The sequence below is a fragment of the Triticum aestivum genome, chromosome 5B (genome assembly GCF_018294505.1).
Source record: "Triticum aestivum cultivar Chinese Spring chromosome 5B, IWGSC CS RefSeq v2.1, whole genome shotgun sequence".
NCBI lineage: Eukaryota > Viridiplantae > Streptophyta > Magnoliopsida > Poales > Poaceae > Triticum > Triticum aestivum.
Window position 1 is genome coordinate 239,436,941 of NC_057807.1, and position 12,434 is coordinate 239,449,374.

Below are 12,434 nucleotides of genomic sequence, written 5' to 3' on the forward strand. Positions count from 1 at the left end.
CGTATATTATCATGCTATTTGCACAAAGAAAATACTAAATTACGGCGTGTCGGATTGTACCTCAGGACACCCGGCCATTTTCCCATCACTTACGTCGTTCACCTCGCCAGCTGCACCTCAATGGAGGCTTCATCGGCCGCGTCACTGACATCATCCTTGCAAACTGTCGAAGCGAGTCCGCCTTCAGCACTTGAAATGCAACGCCCATTAAACGGCCGTGTCTCGCGGAGACCAAAATTTCTCACCAAATGAACAATAGTACTCATTGAAGTGTTCGCAGAAACACCAACATATGATGCACTAGAGAAATCTATCAAAAAGTACAGAAAAGATGCCTTTCATTGTTTGTTACGGAAGTAAAGAAGGTTCAAAAAACGTTTTTCTATCTCACAAGAAACCTTCGGTGAGGTGGCTAGTGCGTCGATTACTAGCGTTTCGATCCGTTCAGATCTGATGCAGAAAAACAAAGGTAAACGTTTGCACACGGTCGACCGGCCAAGCGTTCAGCCGGTCGTACCGCTCGCTCCACTGCAGGCCCACCTTATCCCTTCTTTATGCGTGTCTTCCTCCTTGGCTCGCTGCCTCTCCTTTCTTTTTTCTTTCCCCACCACGACCTGCTTGGCGCCCAACCTCGCCGCTTCGTCGTTGCCGGTGAGCCCCTCTTCTCAAACTGCCATGGACGCGGCACCCTCGAGCTTGACCTCTTCCCCTCCTCTATCTCTACCCCCCACCAGGACCATCGTTTGCGCGCCCCTCACCACCGCTGCTGCAACGACCCACTCCGTCGCTACTCCAAGCTTCCTCGCCGAGCTTCTGCAGCCGGCGGCGGCGCCACGGGCGTCGACCTTTTTTTTGCTTCAACCAAAACGGCGCTGTGAAACGAGATGGGGGTAGTGCTACAACCAGCGACGTTGGAAGCTACAACCGGCTTTGGCGAAAGCTGCATCCAAAGAGTAGAAAGCTACAACCAGTGCACCGGCGGAAGCTGGAACCAGAGACAAGAAAAGCTACAACCATCATCCGGATTTGCTACAACGGATGCGGCGACAGCACCAACCACCGGAGCTGCACTCGCGAGCAATGACTCCACAGTGGCGACCCCTTTTGCTGGAACCATCACCAGCTTTCGCTACTACAGGCAGGAAATTTGCTACATCTATCATAAAGGGAGCTGCATGGTGCTCGACCGACAGATCTTTTTTGCTGAAACCGACTACTAGCGGAGCTGCAACCACGCAACGCGGATGCTGGAACCATTGCCGACGAAAGATGGAACTGGTGTCTTTTTTTTGCTTCAACCAACGAAGTGGTGCTGAGATGATGATGTGCGCCGCCGTGGTGAGCTGCAAACGGCACCAGAAAAGATACATCCAGCCTTTTGTTTTGCTACATTGATTTTGATGTGTGAAGCTTAATCCCAGGAGACGACAGCGAGGAGCACGGACGGCGCCACTTGTGCGGTGGGGCGGCACGACCCGATGGCTGCAACCTTGCCGGCTGCTGCTAGGAACGCACTGCCGCAGTAGCGACGCATCCCACAGGTAGAAGATGGAAGATGTGGTAGTCATGGTGAGGCGACTGCGAGGTTGCAAGCACACCCACCACGACGAGGCGCGCGTCCATGGCTGGGAGCGGTACGACCCGCGGCGCTTGCGGGCGCGGCCGGAGACGTGCGCGCTGGAGGTGCTTGCGGGGGCTGGTGGTGCCGGCGAGGGCTGGTGTTGTGGGTGGGGATCGATAGCGGAGAACGACCAGCGAAGAAGATGAGAGTTGACTCGGGGGGAAAAGAGTTTTCTAATCTAACGGCTGTGCGTTGTCCAATCGAACGATGTAGCTGCGACCGGTGGAAGCCTTGCGCCGGTCGACCGGCGCAGATCACTGCCCAAAAACAAAGCTTTCAGAAATTACAAAAATCGTGTAGTTATTGTTAGAGCGCAGCTGAAGTCTTGAGGCATTTAGATGTTACTTCCTCCGTTCCTAAATATTCCAAAAGTCTTTTTAAAAATTCCAATACTAACTACATACCGTGCAAAATAAATGTGTAGTCAAATGACCACGCACGAGAAACATGCAAGATCATTTTCGTCGATTATAGCTTGTTTTTTTCATGGCAGCTGGAGTTTTTGATATGAAGATTAACATTTTGGTATTACTCGATCCATTCATTTCGTGAAGAATGAAGTGTTGGTCTCTATTCTGTTTGTTAAGGGCTCCAATTTAGTTAATTTTTTTAGTACTACTCCCTTGTCAAACTGGCAGTCAGGTCGGGTGAATGGGTTACCAAACCCATGAACGATAAGTAAATGGGTCCACCCATTCGCCCACAGCCCATAGCAGCAGACCCATGCCCGACAGATAACCCATGGGCATAGGAGCAGACCCACGCCCGAACCCTACAGGTAACCCATGGGGATAGGAGCAGACCCACGCCCGAACCCGACAGGTAACCCATGGGGATAGGAGCAGACCCATGCCCGAACCTGATAGGTAACCTGACCCAATGGGTTACCCATCGGTTTCCGAACAGTGCACAACATAGTATAGTTGCAAAAATTCATACTATAACAAAGATCGATTCACAGTGGCAAAAATGCACAAATAGCTTCAATTGCTAGCCATCAATGGCAAAAATGCACAGAAAAGCATCACAAATACAGTACATGGTTCAGGTCTTGAAGAGCACACATACATGGCGAGAACGTATCATGTGCACCGAGCCAACTCATGCACCGAATGCACTCATACGAACCATTGGATAAAAAACTGAATAGTTCTTTTGTTTAGCAAAATCAACCCACATTACACATCTCCCTCTCCTATAAATAAATCTACGTGTTTAATTTGTTTGCTTCAAACAAAAAGGTGTCATGTATTTTTAAACTAAATGTCCGATTTCTGACCTGTTCTGACTGCCATCTTTGTTTTGACGTTATCTTCTAATCAAGAACAATATTGAGTATATTTTAAAAATTAAAATGCTTTTACTTTCTAAAATTGAACTCGAAACTTGGCTGCAACATACACATGTTTTGCTTCTCTCACACGCGCGGCCCGGGTGCACATCCTTCTAATACATCACAAGTTCCAAGCCAAACTTCAAAAAACCAGCAAATTATAATTTTTGGAAACATATCGAACATCAATCTTATTTCGAATATCTTGTCAAGACATAAATTACAGGAAAAACAGATCTTAAATCAATCATTCAGTTCAAAATATATGAACCATTTTATGTTTGGCCAGAAAAACAAACATACAGATCTTTTGATGGGAGTTAGTGCTGTGGAGTGCGGGTTAGTTTGTAGAAAGTGCAAGGTTGCCTTTGCAAAAAAGGCATAGTCCTTTTGACCAAAATCTGGCCCACTAATTTTTCATCCAAGGGTCCTGAATCCATCGGTGCATTGGGTGCACAAATTGGCTCGGTGCACCTGATATGTTCTCTGGTTCAAAATAGCATCACAAATATTTCCATCCAAACAAAAAAGCTTGTCCCTCAAATGAATGTATCTAGCACTAAGTTAGTGCTAGATACATCCATTTGAAGGAAAGCTTTTTCGGACGGAGGGGGTACATGGTTCAGGTCCAGGAGCACAAATACAAAGGTTCAGGTGCACAAATAGTAGCAGAAATACAAGGTTCAGCAGCAGCACAAATACACAAAAAACAAGGTTCAGGTTGAGTACTTATGGGCCAACAAGCTAGCAGCAGCAAGTAGTAGTGTAACAGCTAATGGAGGTAGCAGAGTAGTGTAGCAGCTGGTAGCATCAGGCTTCAGTTAGGATGGATTGAGCATCAACCTCCTGAAACATAAGAAAATAGAAGCATTCAAAGTAAAGAACAAGATTTGCATTAAAATCTAAGATTAAAAGGCGCATGGAGCCTGCTGCCTGCTGCTCGAGGAAGAACAAGGATTGAGACAGCGGCGGCGGTGCTTGGTTGGGGGATCCAGCGACCTTCGACCTGCGACGGCGTGGCCGCGGGGGACAGTGGCGGCGGCGGCGGCGGCTTGAGGATGGCAGAGAGCAAGAGCTAGTTTAGTTGAGTGAGAGGAGGCGTGGAGTGGAGAACGTGGTCCAGTTGGCTTCTCTGGTAAAACCTAAGGTGCTGAGTGCTGACTTACTGAACTGGGCCAGGGACGGTGGGCTGGCAGGCAAGGTTCGGGAGGCTACTACTATTTAGATATGAAGGGACCAGATGTCAGCTAATCGCGCAACCCAGGTGACCCACAGGCAGGACCTCATGCCCATACCCTACCCGTGACTAATCGGGTTACCCATCGGGCTTATCCATGGGTGAATATGCCGACCCATACCCTACCCATTCGGGTTGGGTGCCCATGGGCACGGCCGCCCATGGGTCGGATTGCCGGGTTGACTCCCTTGTAAAGAAATATAAGAGCGTTTAGATCAGTAAAGTACTGATCTAAACGCACGCTCTTATATTTCTTTAAGGAGGGAGTACCTATTAAGTCTGAAGCTCTTTTTCCGCTTAACAAGCAAGCAATTCACTCGTCCTGCAAGAAAGACATGACATTCTAGATCGCCAGGATATAGAGAAGATGCTAAGCATTCCCGGCCAGATCGATCATATCCATCAGCAGGAGTTATTTAAAAAAGAAGGAATCTAACTTCCGAGAAACCAAGTACTTGTGCAGACCTTTCGAGAGTATAAACATGACATATTGGCCAAGATACAGCTACTGAACACAATCAGAACAGAAATACTTGATTCAACATAACTAATTATAGTTGATATCAATACACAGATAGTTAAACATCTGATCCATTCATAGACAGTTGGACAACAAATACTAGTAAAACAGGATAGGGTACAGAGATAGTTAAATATCTGATTCATAAATAAATACTAATCAATAAAACAGTACAGTAAAACAGGTATAGTTTCAAACCTCAAGGTTAGGTCTTGCATACAACATGGACCGACCAAGCAACGGTGATCTCCACCTTGGAGTCCCCAATGTCACATACAGCTTTACTTATGTTGCAAAGCTTGGGGGTGAACTTGACATGACCTTTTGCAGAAACAACACCAGACTCTGAATAGGCTTCTACCTGAACTTTTAAGGTCTCTTCTAACTTTTCTGGATAATAAAAATGATCTACCGGTAACTCCACGGAAACAACACGCCTCATTAGATCAAGGTAACCATCAGTGCTCATTGGCATTTCTCCATCATCGCAATAACGAGAATCAAGCAACACAACTTGTGTGCCTGGGGGATCAATAAAGGGCAGCCCGGTCCATGTAGCTCCCGCTCCTGGGGGATCTTCCATCAAAAAGCCTTTACTATCACAGACAATAGCTTCATTAGATTTCAACGAGCAAGCAACGCGGCCCCCATATTTGAATGTGCATGTGCCAGCATTAACGATCTGGACAGCTATGATTGTAGCCTGAACTGAATTCACAAGCTGCTGCAGGCTTAACTTGATTTCACATAGGCAGTTGTGTAAGCCAATACTATAGAGGTCAGCACAGGAATGAATGTAGGGGTATGCTTGATATATCAATGCTCTGTCGCAAGACTTTGTTCTGCCCTTAACCATGAGTTCGACTTCAAACTCGACCTCAGGCAAAATTGCCCGAGCTGGACCAGTCAAGCACAAAAAAGGATCCTGCAAGCATCGTTATATACACTTAATTGCAACAAACGAATTAAGAAAAGACACATGCAGCATACGTTCAGGAAAGGAAAAAAAATGAAAGGAAAATGAAGAGAACTCAAAACTAAAAGCATACATACAGCTTCTGTGACTTTCTGGGCATTATTCCTCATTCGATTGAAGAGAATGTTGCGGTTGAAATCCACTCTGTCTCTGGCAGCGACCACACCATACACGTAAAGAGGCCAATTTAAGTCGCCTTTGATCTGGGCAATCTTGATGGAGAAGATCTCCAAGCTGGTCCCGGTGGTAACTGCAACGTCATCTTCAGAGGCTACTCCAGGCGGGCAGAAAGTAAAATGCATAGGACTTATCATGCCTGTACCAGCAAGAGCGAGGAATCGATATGAATTCACTTAGACAAAGAAGAAAGAATATGCTTGAAAAATGAGTTAGGTGATACACCCGGTGATTAAGAGAATAAGGCAAATTAAGTGATCAAACAGATTAATTGTCAATGCTTGTCTGCAGTTTATCTTGCTTACTTTCAGCTTCGAAGGTAGAGCCAGCCAATAAACCCTTCCTGCCTCTACGGTAGGTAGCATAGAGGCTCTCCTCCTCTGCAATCTGCTTCTTAAGAGATCTCGTCAGCTTCGTCTCCTCCTCCTGATGAGGATGAAGCCTGTAATACTCATGCATGTACTCCTCGGGCTCTTGGAGAGGGATGAGCTGCAGCTGGTCGCGGATCCGGATCTTCTCTTTCTTGGAGATTTCCTCTTGCATCTCGCGCATGCGGTTGGCGGCATAAATACCCACAAGGTCCTTCTTCTTCATAGATGATTTGCTGCCCGCGGCATCGAATCCGATCTCAACAAGTACTGTTCTGAACTTGGACAAGTTATCACACAGAGCTGAAATCTGGTTTGGGATATCTTCCCTCTCCATCAGGAGTGCGGGCTGAGATGCGTTGATCTTCGTCAAGAACGATGCCGTCTCCTGCATCTGCAGACAGATTGTCTCGATCTGCTCCTTCGGCTCCATGTCGAATCTGATCTCAACAAGTAATGTTCTGATCTTGGACAAGTTATCACAGAGAACTGAGATCTGGTTTGCGGTATCTTCCCTCTCCATCAGGAGTGCGGTCTGAGATGCGTTGATCTTCGTCAAGAACGATGCCGTCACCTGCATCTGCAGACAGATTGTCTCAATCTGCTCCTTACGCTCCGTGATGTCCATGGCCACCTCCTTCTGGGCATACACTTTCTCGACCTTATCTTCCGTGCTCCAGCCTTCTGCCCCGCCGCCATACGCCATAGCTGTTCTTTGGCCAGAAGGGTCGCCGCCGTCGGGGAGGCGATTAGGGCTTGCGCCGTCGGGGAGGCGATTAGGGCTTGCGCCGTCGGGGGCGTCGCCGCGGCGGCGCTTAGGGTCGGGGTCGGGGTCGTCGCCGCGGCGGCGCTCAGGGTCGGGGTCGTCGCCGGCGCGGCGCTCAGAGTCGGGGTCCTCGCCGGCGCGGCGCTCAGGGACGGGGTCGTGGAGGGCGCGGCGCTTAGGGTCGGGGTCGTCGGCGGTGACGGCGGGGCGCTTAGGGTTTGGCATTATCGTTTTTGTTTTCTTTTTGTGTGAACGCGGAGGATGGTTCGGAGTTTATATAGCACGTCTCTGCTAGGGTGTGTTTGGTAGCATGTATGGACCTAGCCTAATTGTTCTCATCTCATACATGCTGAGTGTAGACATGCTGAGTCCATACAGTTGTTGTTGTTTGGCAGTGATGTATGCGCTCAGACATGCTGAGCTGAAATTTTGTTTGATAGCCAGCATGTGTTTAGACATGCTGAACAATTTCGAATTCTGAATATTTTTTTTGAATGATAAACAAAATCGGAAAAATGTCAACACAAATTTAAACATATTTTGAAAATTTAAATAAAATTTGAAATTCTAAACTTTTTTGGAAAATTAAAATAAATTTTGAATTTTTGTTTTTTTTATTTGAACATATTTGAAATTATGAGTTTTTTTAAATTTAAACAAAATTTGAATATTTGAATATTTTATAAAAAACTAAATTCTATTTTTTTCCAAAATTCAAACAAATTTTGATTTCCTTTTGAAATTCCGAACATTTATGATTTTTTAGAAAAATTGAAATTTCAAACAAATTTTGAAATTATGATTTTTTTTGAAAATTTAAACAATTTTAAATTTCCAATTTTTTTATTTTTTCTGAAATTCTAAAGTTTTTCGAAAATTTAAAAAAAATTGAAATTCTGAATTTTTTGAAAAAATAAGCATATCTGGACGTGGTCTGGTCGGTGGGGACGAGTGCCAGGGCCAGCATAGCTGCCTCCATGCACCATGTCTGAGGTGCATGAGATGAGCATGGCTGAGGGCACTTTTATGCATCAGATGAGCATAGCTCAGGTGAGCCCATGCACCCTACCAAACAAGCAAAAGTGGATCAGATTGGGAACTTTTGCCCTCATACACCCTCCATGCATCCTACCAAACACAGGGACGGCCAATGTTCTCATTCGAGCTAGCAGAGCAGAGACGTAATTGGTTATCGGGGCTTCTGCCACACACTCCATCTAAGTTGTGGATCCTCCTGTTGATGATTTCAAGGGAACGCAGTTTCTCATTCGATTCTTATAATCCCTATCCCTCTATTTATCTCCCATCAAAGTATATGGATACATTCCCTTCCTTTAGTGTTGTTGTTTGGGATGATCCTGTGTTCTCGCAATCAAGCAATTCTTACTTTGTTCAACGCAGCAAGGTAAGTGTTGGGGAACGTAGCAGAAATTCAAAATTTTCCTACATGTCACCAAGATCTATCTATGGAGAAACCAGCAACGAGGGGAAGGAGAGTGCATCTACATACCCTTGTAGATCGCTAAGCGGAAGCGTTCAAGAGAACGGGGTTGAAGGAGTCGTACTCGTCGTGATTCAAATCACCGGAGATCCTAGTGCCGAACGGACGGCACCTCCGCGTTCAACACACGTACAGCCCGGTGACGTCTCCCACGCCTTGATCCAGCAAGGAGAGAGGGAGATGTTGAGGAAGACTCCATCCAACAGCAGCACAACGGCGTGGTGGTGATGGAGGAGCGTGGTAGTCCTGCAGGGCTTCGCCAAGCACCGCGAGATATGAGGAGAAGGGATAGAGGTAGGGCTGCACCAAGAGGAGAAGTTCTCATGTGTTGGGCAGCCCCAAAACCCCCACTATTTATAGGAGGAGGGGAGGGGGCTGCGCCCCCTCTAGGGTTCCCTCCCCAAGGGTGGCGGCAGCCCCCAGATGGCATCTGGTGCGGGCAGAAGGGGGAGAAGGGGGAGGCGCACCTAGGGTGGGCCTTAGGGCCCATCTGCCCTAGGGTTTGCCCCCTTCCCCACTTCCCTTGCGCCTTGGGCCCTGTGGGGGGCGCACCAGCCCACCCGGGGCTGGTCCCCTCCCACACTTGGCCCATGCTGCCCTCCAAGGTTGGTGGCCCCACTTGGTGGACCCCCGGGTCCCTCTCGGTGGTCCCGGTACATTACCGAAAAAACTCGAAACTTTTCCGGTGACCAAAACAGGACTTCCCATGTATAAATCTTTACCTCTGGACCATTCCGGAACTCCTCGTGACGTCCGGGATCTTATCCGGGACTCCGAACAACATTCGGTAACCACATACAAACTTTCTTTATAACCCTAGCGTCATCGAACCTTAAGTGTGTAGACCCTACGGGTTCGGGAGACATGTAGACATGACCGAGACGTTCTCCGGTCAATCACCAACAGCGGGATCTGGATACCCATGTTGGCTCCCACATGTTCCACGATGATCTCATCGGATGAACCACGATGTCAAGGACTCAATCGATCCCGTATTCAATTCCCTTTGTCTAGCGGTATTTTACTTGCCCGAGATTCGATCGTCGGTATACCGATACCTTGTTCAATCTCGTTACCGGCAAGTCTCTTTACTCGTTCCGTAACACATCATCCCGTGATCAACCCCTTGGTCACATTGTGCACATTATGATGATGTCCTACCGAGTGGGCCCAGAGACACCTCTCCGCTTACACGGCGTGACAAATCCCGGTCTCGATTCGTGCCAACCCAACAGACACTTTCGGAGATACCTGTAGTGCACCTTTATAGCCACCCAGTTACGTTGTGACATTTGGTACACCCAAAGCACTCCTACGGTATCCGGGAGTTGCACAATCTCATGGTCTAAGGAAAGGATACTTGACATTAGAAAAGCTTTAGCATACGAACTACACGATCTTTGTGCTAGGCTTAGGATTGGGTCTTGTCCATCACATTATTCTCCTAATGATGTGAACCCGTTATCAACGACATCCAATGTCCATAGCCAGGAAACCATGACTATCTGTTGATCACAACGAGCTAGTCAACTAGAGGCTCACTAGGGACATATTGTGGTCTATGTATTCACACGTGTATTACGATTTCCGGATAATACAGTTATAGCATGAATAAAAGACTATTATCATGAACAAAGAAATATAATAATAACACTTTTATTATTGCCTCTAGGGCATATTTCCAACAGTCTCCCACTTGCACTGGAGTCAATAATCTAGTTCACATCACCATGTGATTAACACTGACAGGTCACATCACCATGTGACCAACACCCAAAGAGTTTACTAGTGTCATTAAACTAGTTCACATCATCATGTGATTAAGACTCAATGAGTTCTGGGGTTTGATCATGTTCTGCTTGTGAGAGAGGTTTTAGTCAACGGATCTGTAACATTCTGATCCGTATGTACTTCGCAATTCTCTATGTCATATTGTAAATGCTGCTTCCACTCTCCACTTGGAGCTATTCCAAATGGTTGCTCCACTATACGTATCCGGTTTGCTACTCAAAGTCATTCGGATAGGTATTAAAGCTTGCATCGACGTAACCCTTTACGCCGAACTCTTTATCACCTCCATAATCGAGAAACATGTCCTTATTCTTCTAAGGACAATTTTGACCGCTATCTGGTGATCTACTCCTTGATCACCTTTGTACTCTCTTGCCAGGCATGTGGCAAGGCACACATCAGGTGCGGTACTTAGCACAACATACTATAGAGCCTACGTCTAAAGCATAGGGGACGACCTTTGTCCTTTCTCTCTTTTCTGCCGTGGTCGAGCTTTAAGTCTTAACTTCGTACCTTACAACTCAGGCAAGAACTCCTTCTTTGACTGATCCATCTTGAACACCTTCAAGATCATGTCAAGGTATATGCTCATTTGAAAGTACCATTAAGCGTTTTTTGATCTATCCTCATAGGTCTTGATGCTCAATGTTTAAGTAGCTTAATCCAGGTTTTCTGTTGAAAAACACCTTTCAAATAACCCTATATGCTTTCTAGAAATTCTACATCATTTCTGATCATCAATATGTCAACAACATATACTCATCAGAAATTCTATAGTGCTCCCACTCACTTCTTTGGAAATACAAGTTTCTCATAAACTTTGTATAGACCCAAAATCTTTGATCATCTTATCAAAGCGTACATTCCAACTCCGAGATGCTTACTCCAGTCCTTAGAAGGACCGCTGGAGCCAGCATACCTTTTAGCATCCTTAGGATCGACAAAACCTTTCTGATTTGTATCGCATACAACCTTTCCTTACGACTGGTAAGGAAACTCGTTTTGACATCCATCTGCCAGATTTCATAAATGCAACTTATGCTAACGTGATTCCGACGGACTTTAAGCATCGCTACGGATGAGAAAATCTCATCGTAGTCAACTCCTTGAACTTGCGAAAAACTCTTCGCCACAAGTCGAGCTTCATGGACGGTGACATTACCGTCCACGTCCGTCTTCTTCTTAAAGATCCATTTATCTCAATGGCTTGCCGATCATCGGGCAAGTCTACCAAAGTCCATGCTTTGTTCTGATACATGGATCCTATCTCGGATTTCATGGCTTCTAACCATTTGTCGGAATTTGGGCCCACCATCGCTTCTCCATAGCTCGTAGGTTCATTGTTGTCTAGCAACATGACCTTCAAGACAGGATCACCGTACCACTCCGAAGCAGTACGCGTCTTTGTCGTCCTACGAGGTACGGTAGTGACTTGATCCGAAACTTCATGATCACTATCATAAGCTTCTATTTCGGTTGGTGTAGGTGCCACGGGAACAACTTCCTGTGCCCTACTACACACTAGTTGAAGTGACGGTTCAATAACCTCATCAAGTCTCCGCCATCCTCCCACTCAATTCTTCGAGACAAACCTTTTCTCGAGAAAGGACCCGATTCAAGAAAACAATCCCTATTGCTTCGGATCTGAATTAGGAGGTATACCCAACTGTTTTGGGTGTCCTATGAAGATGCATTTTATCCGCTTTGGGTTCGAGCTTATCAATCCTGAAACTTTTTCACATAAGCGTCGCAGCCCCAAACCTTTAAGAAATGACAATTTAGGTTTCTCTAAACCATAGTTCATACGGTGTCATCTCAACGGAATTATGTGGTGCCCTATTTAAAGTGAATGTGGTTGTCTCTAATGCCTAACCCATGAACAATAGTGGTAATTCGATAAGAGACATCATGGTACGCACCATATCCAATAGAGTGCAACTATGATGTTCGGATACACCATCACATTATGGTGTTCCAGGCGGTATTAATTGTGAAACAATTTCCACAATGTCTTAATTGTGTGCCAAAACTCGTAACTCAGATATTCATCTCTATGATCATATCATAGACATTTTATCCTCTTGTCACAATGATCTTCTACTTCACTCTGAAATTACTTGAACCATTCAATAATTCAGACTTGT

The 12,434-nt window shown here is 46.1% G+C and overlaps 1 protein-coding gene across 1 annotated transcript; it reads right to left on the reverse strand.

The window, feature by feature from the left end:
• Positions 1 to 3,572: 3,572 nt before the first annotated feature.
• Positions 3,573 to 7,253, reverse strand: LOC123111169 (uncharacterized). Its single transcript, XM_044531857.1, has 4 exons — positions 6,170 to 7,253; positions 5,765 to 6,003; positions 4,910 to 5,636; positions 3,573 to 3,800 (listed from the first exon to the last, which is right to left on the reverse strand). Exons 1-3 carry the CDS (start codon positions 7,221 to 7,223, stop codon positions 4,917 to 4,919), a joined length of 2,013 nt encoding a protein of 670 aa, XP_044387792.1. The 5' UTR covers positions 7,224 to 7,253; the 3' UTR covers positions 3,573 to 3,800; positions 4,910 to 4,916.
• Between the last annotated feature and the right edge of the window lie 5,181 nt (positions 7,254 to 12,434).

What these genes read in the sequence shown, in the direction of transcription:
- LOC123111169 (XM_044531857.1), bottom strand. Translation starts at nt 7,223, where the DNA reads ATGCCAAACCCTAAGCGCCCCGCCGTCACCGCCGACGACCCCGACCCT. An exon ending in CTCTACCTTCGAAGCTGAAA is followed by an intron (nt 6,004 to 6,169) that starts GTAAGCAAGATA and finishes TTGCTGGTACAG; the next exon opens with GCATGATAAGTCCTATGCAT. An exon ending in CCCAGAAAGTCACAGAAGCT is followed by an intron (nt 5,637 to 5,764) that starts GTATGTATGCTT and finishes CGATGCTTGCAG; the next exon opens with GATCCTTTTTTGTGCTTGAC.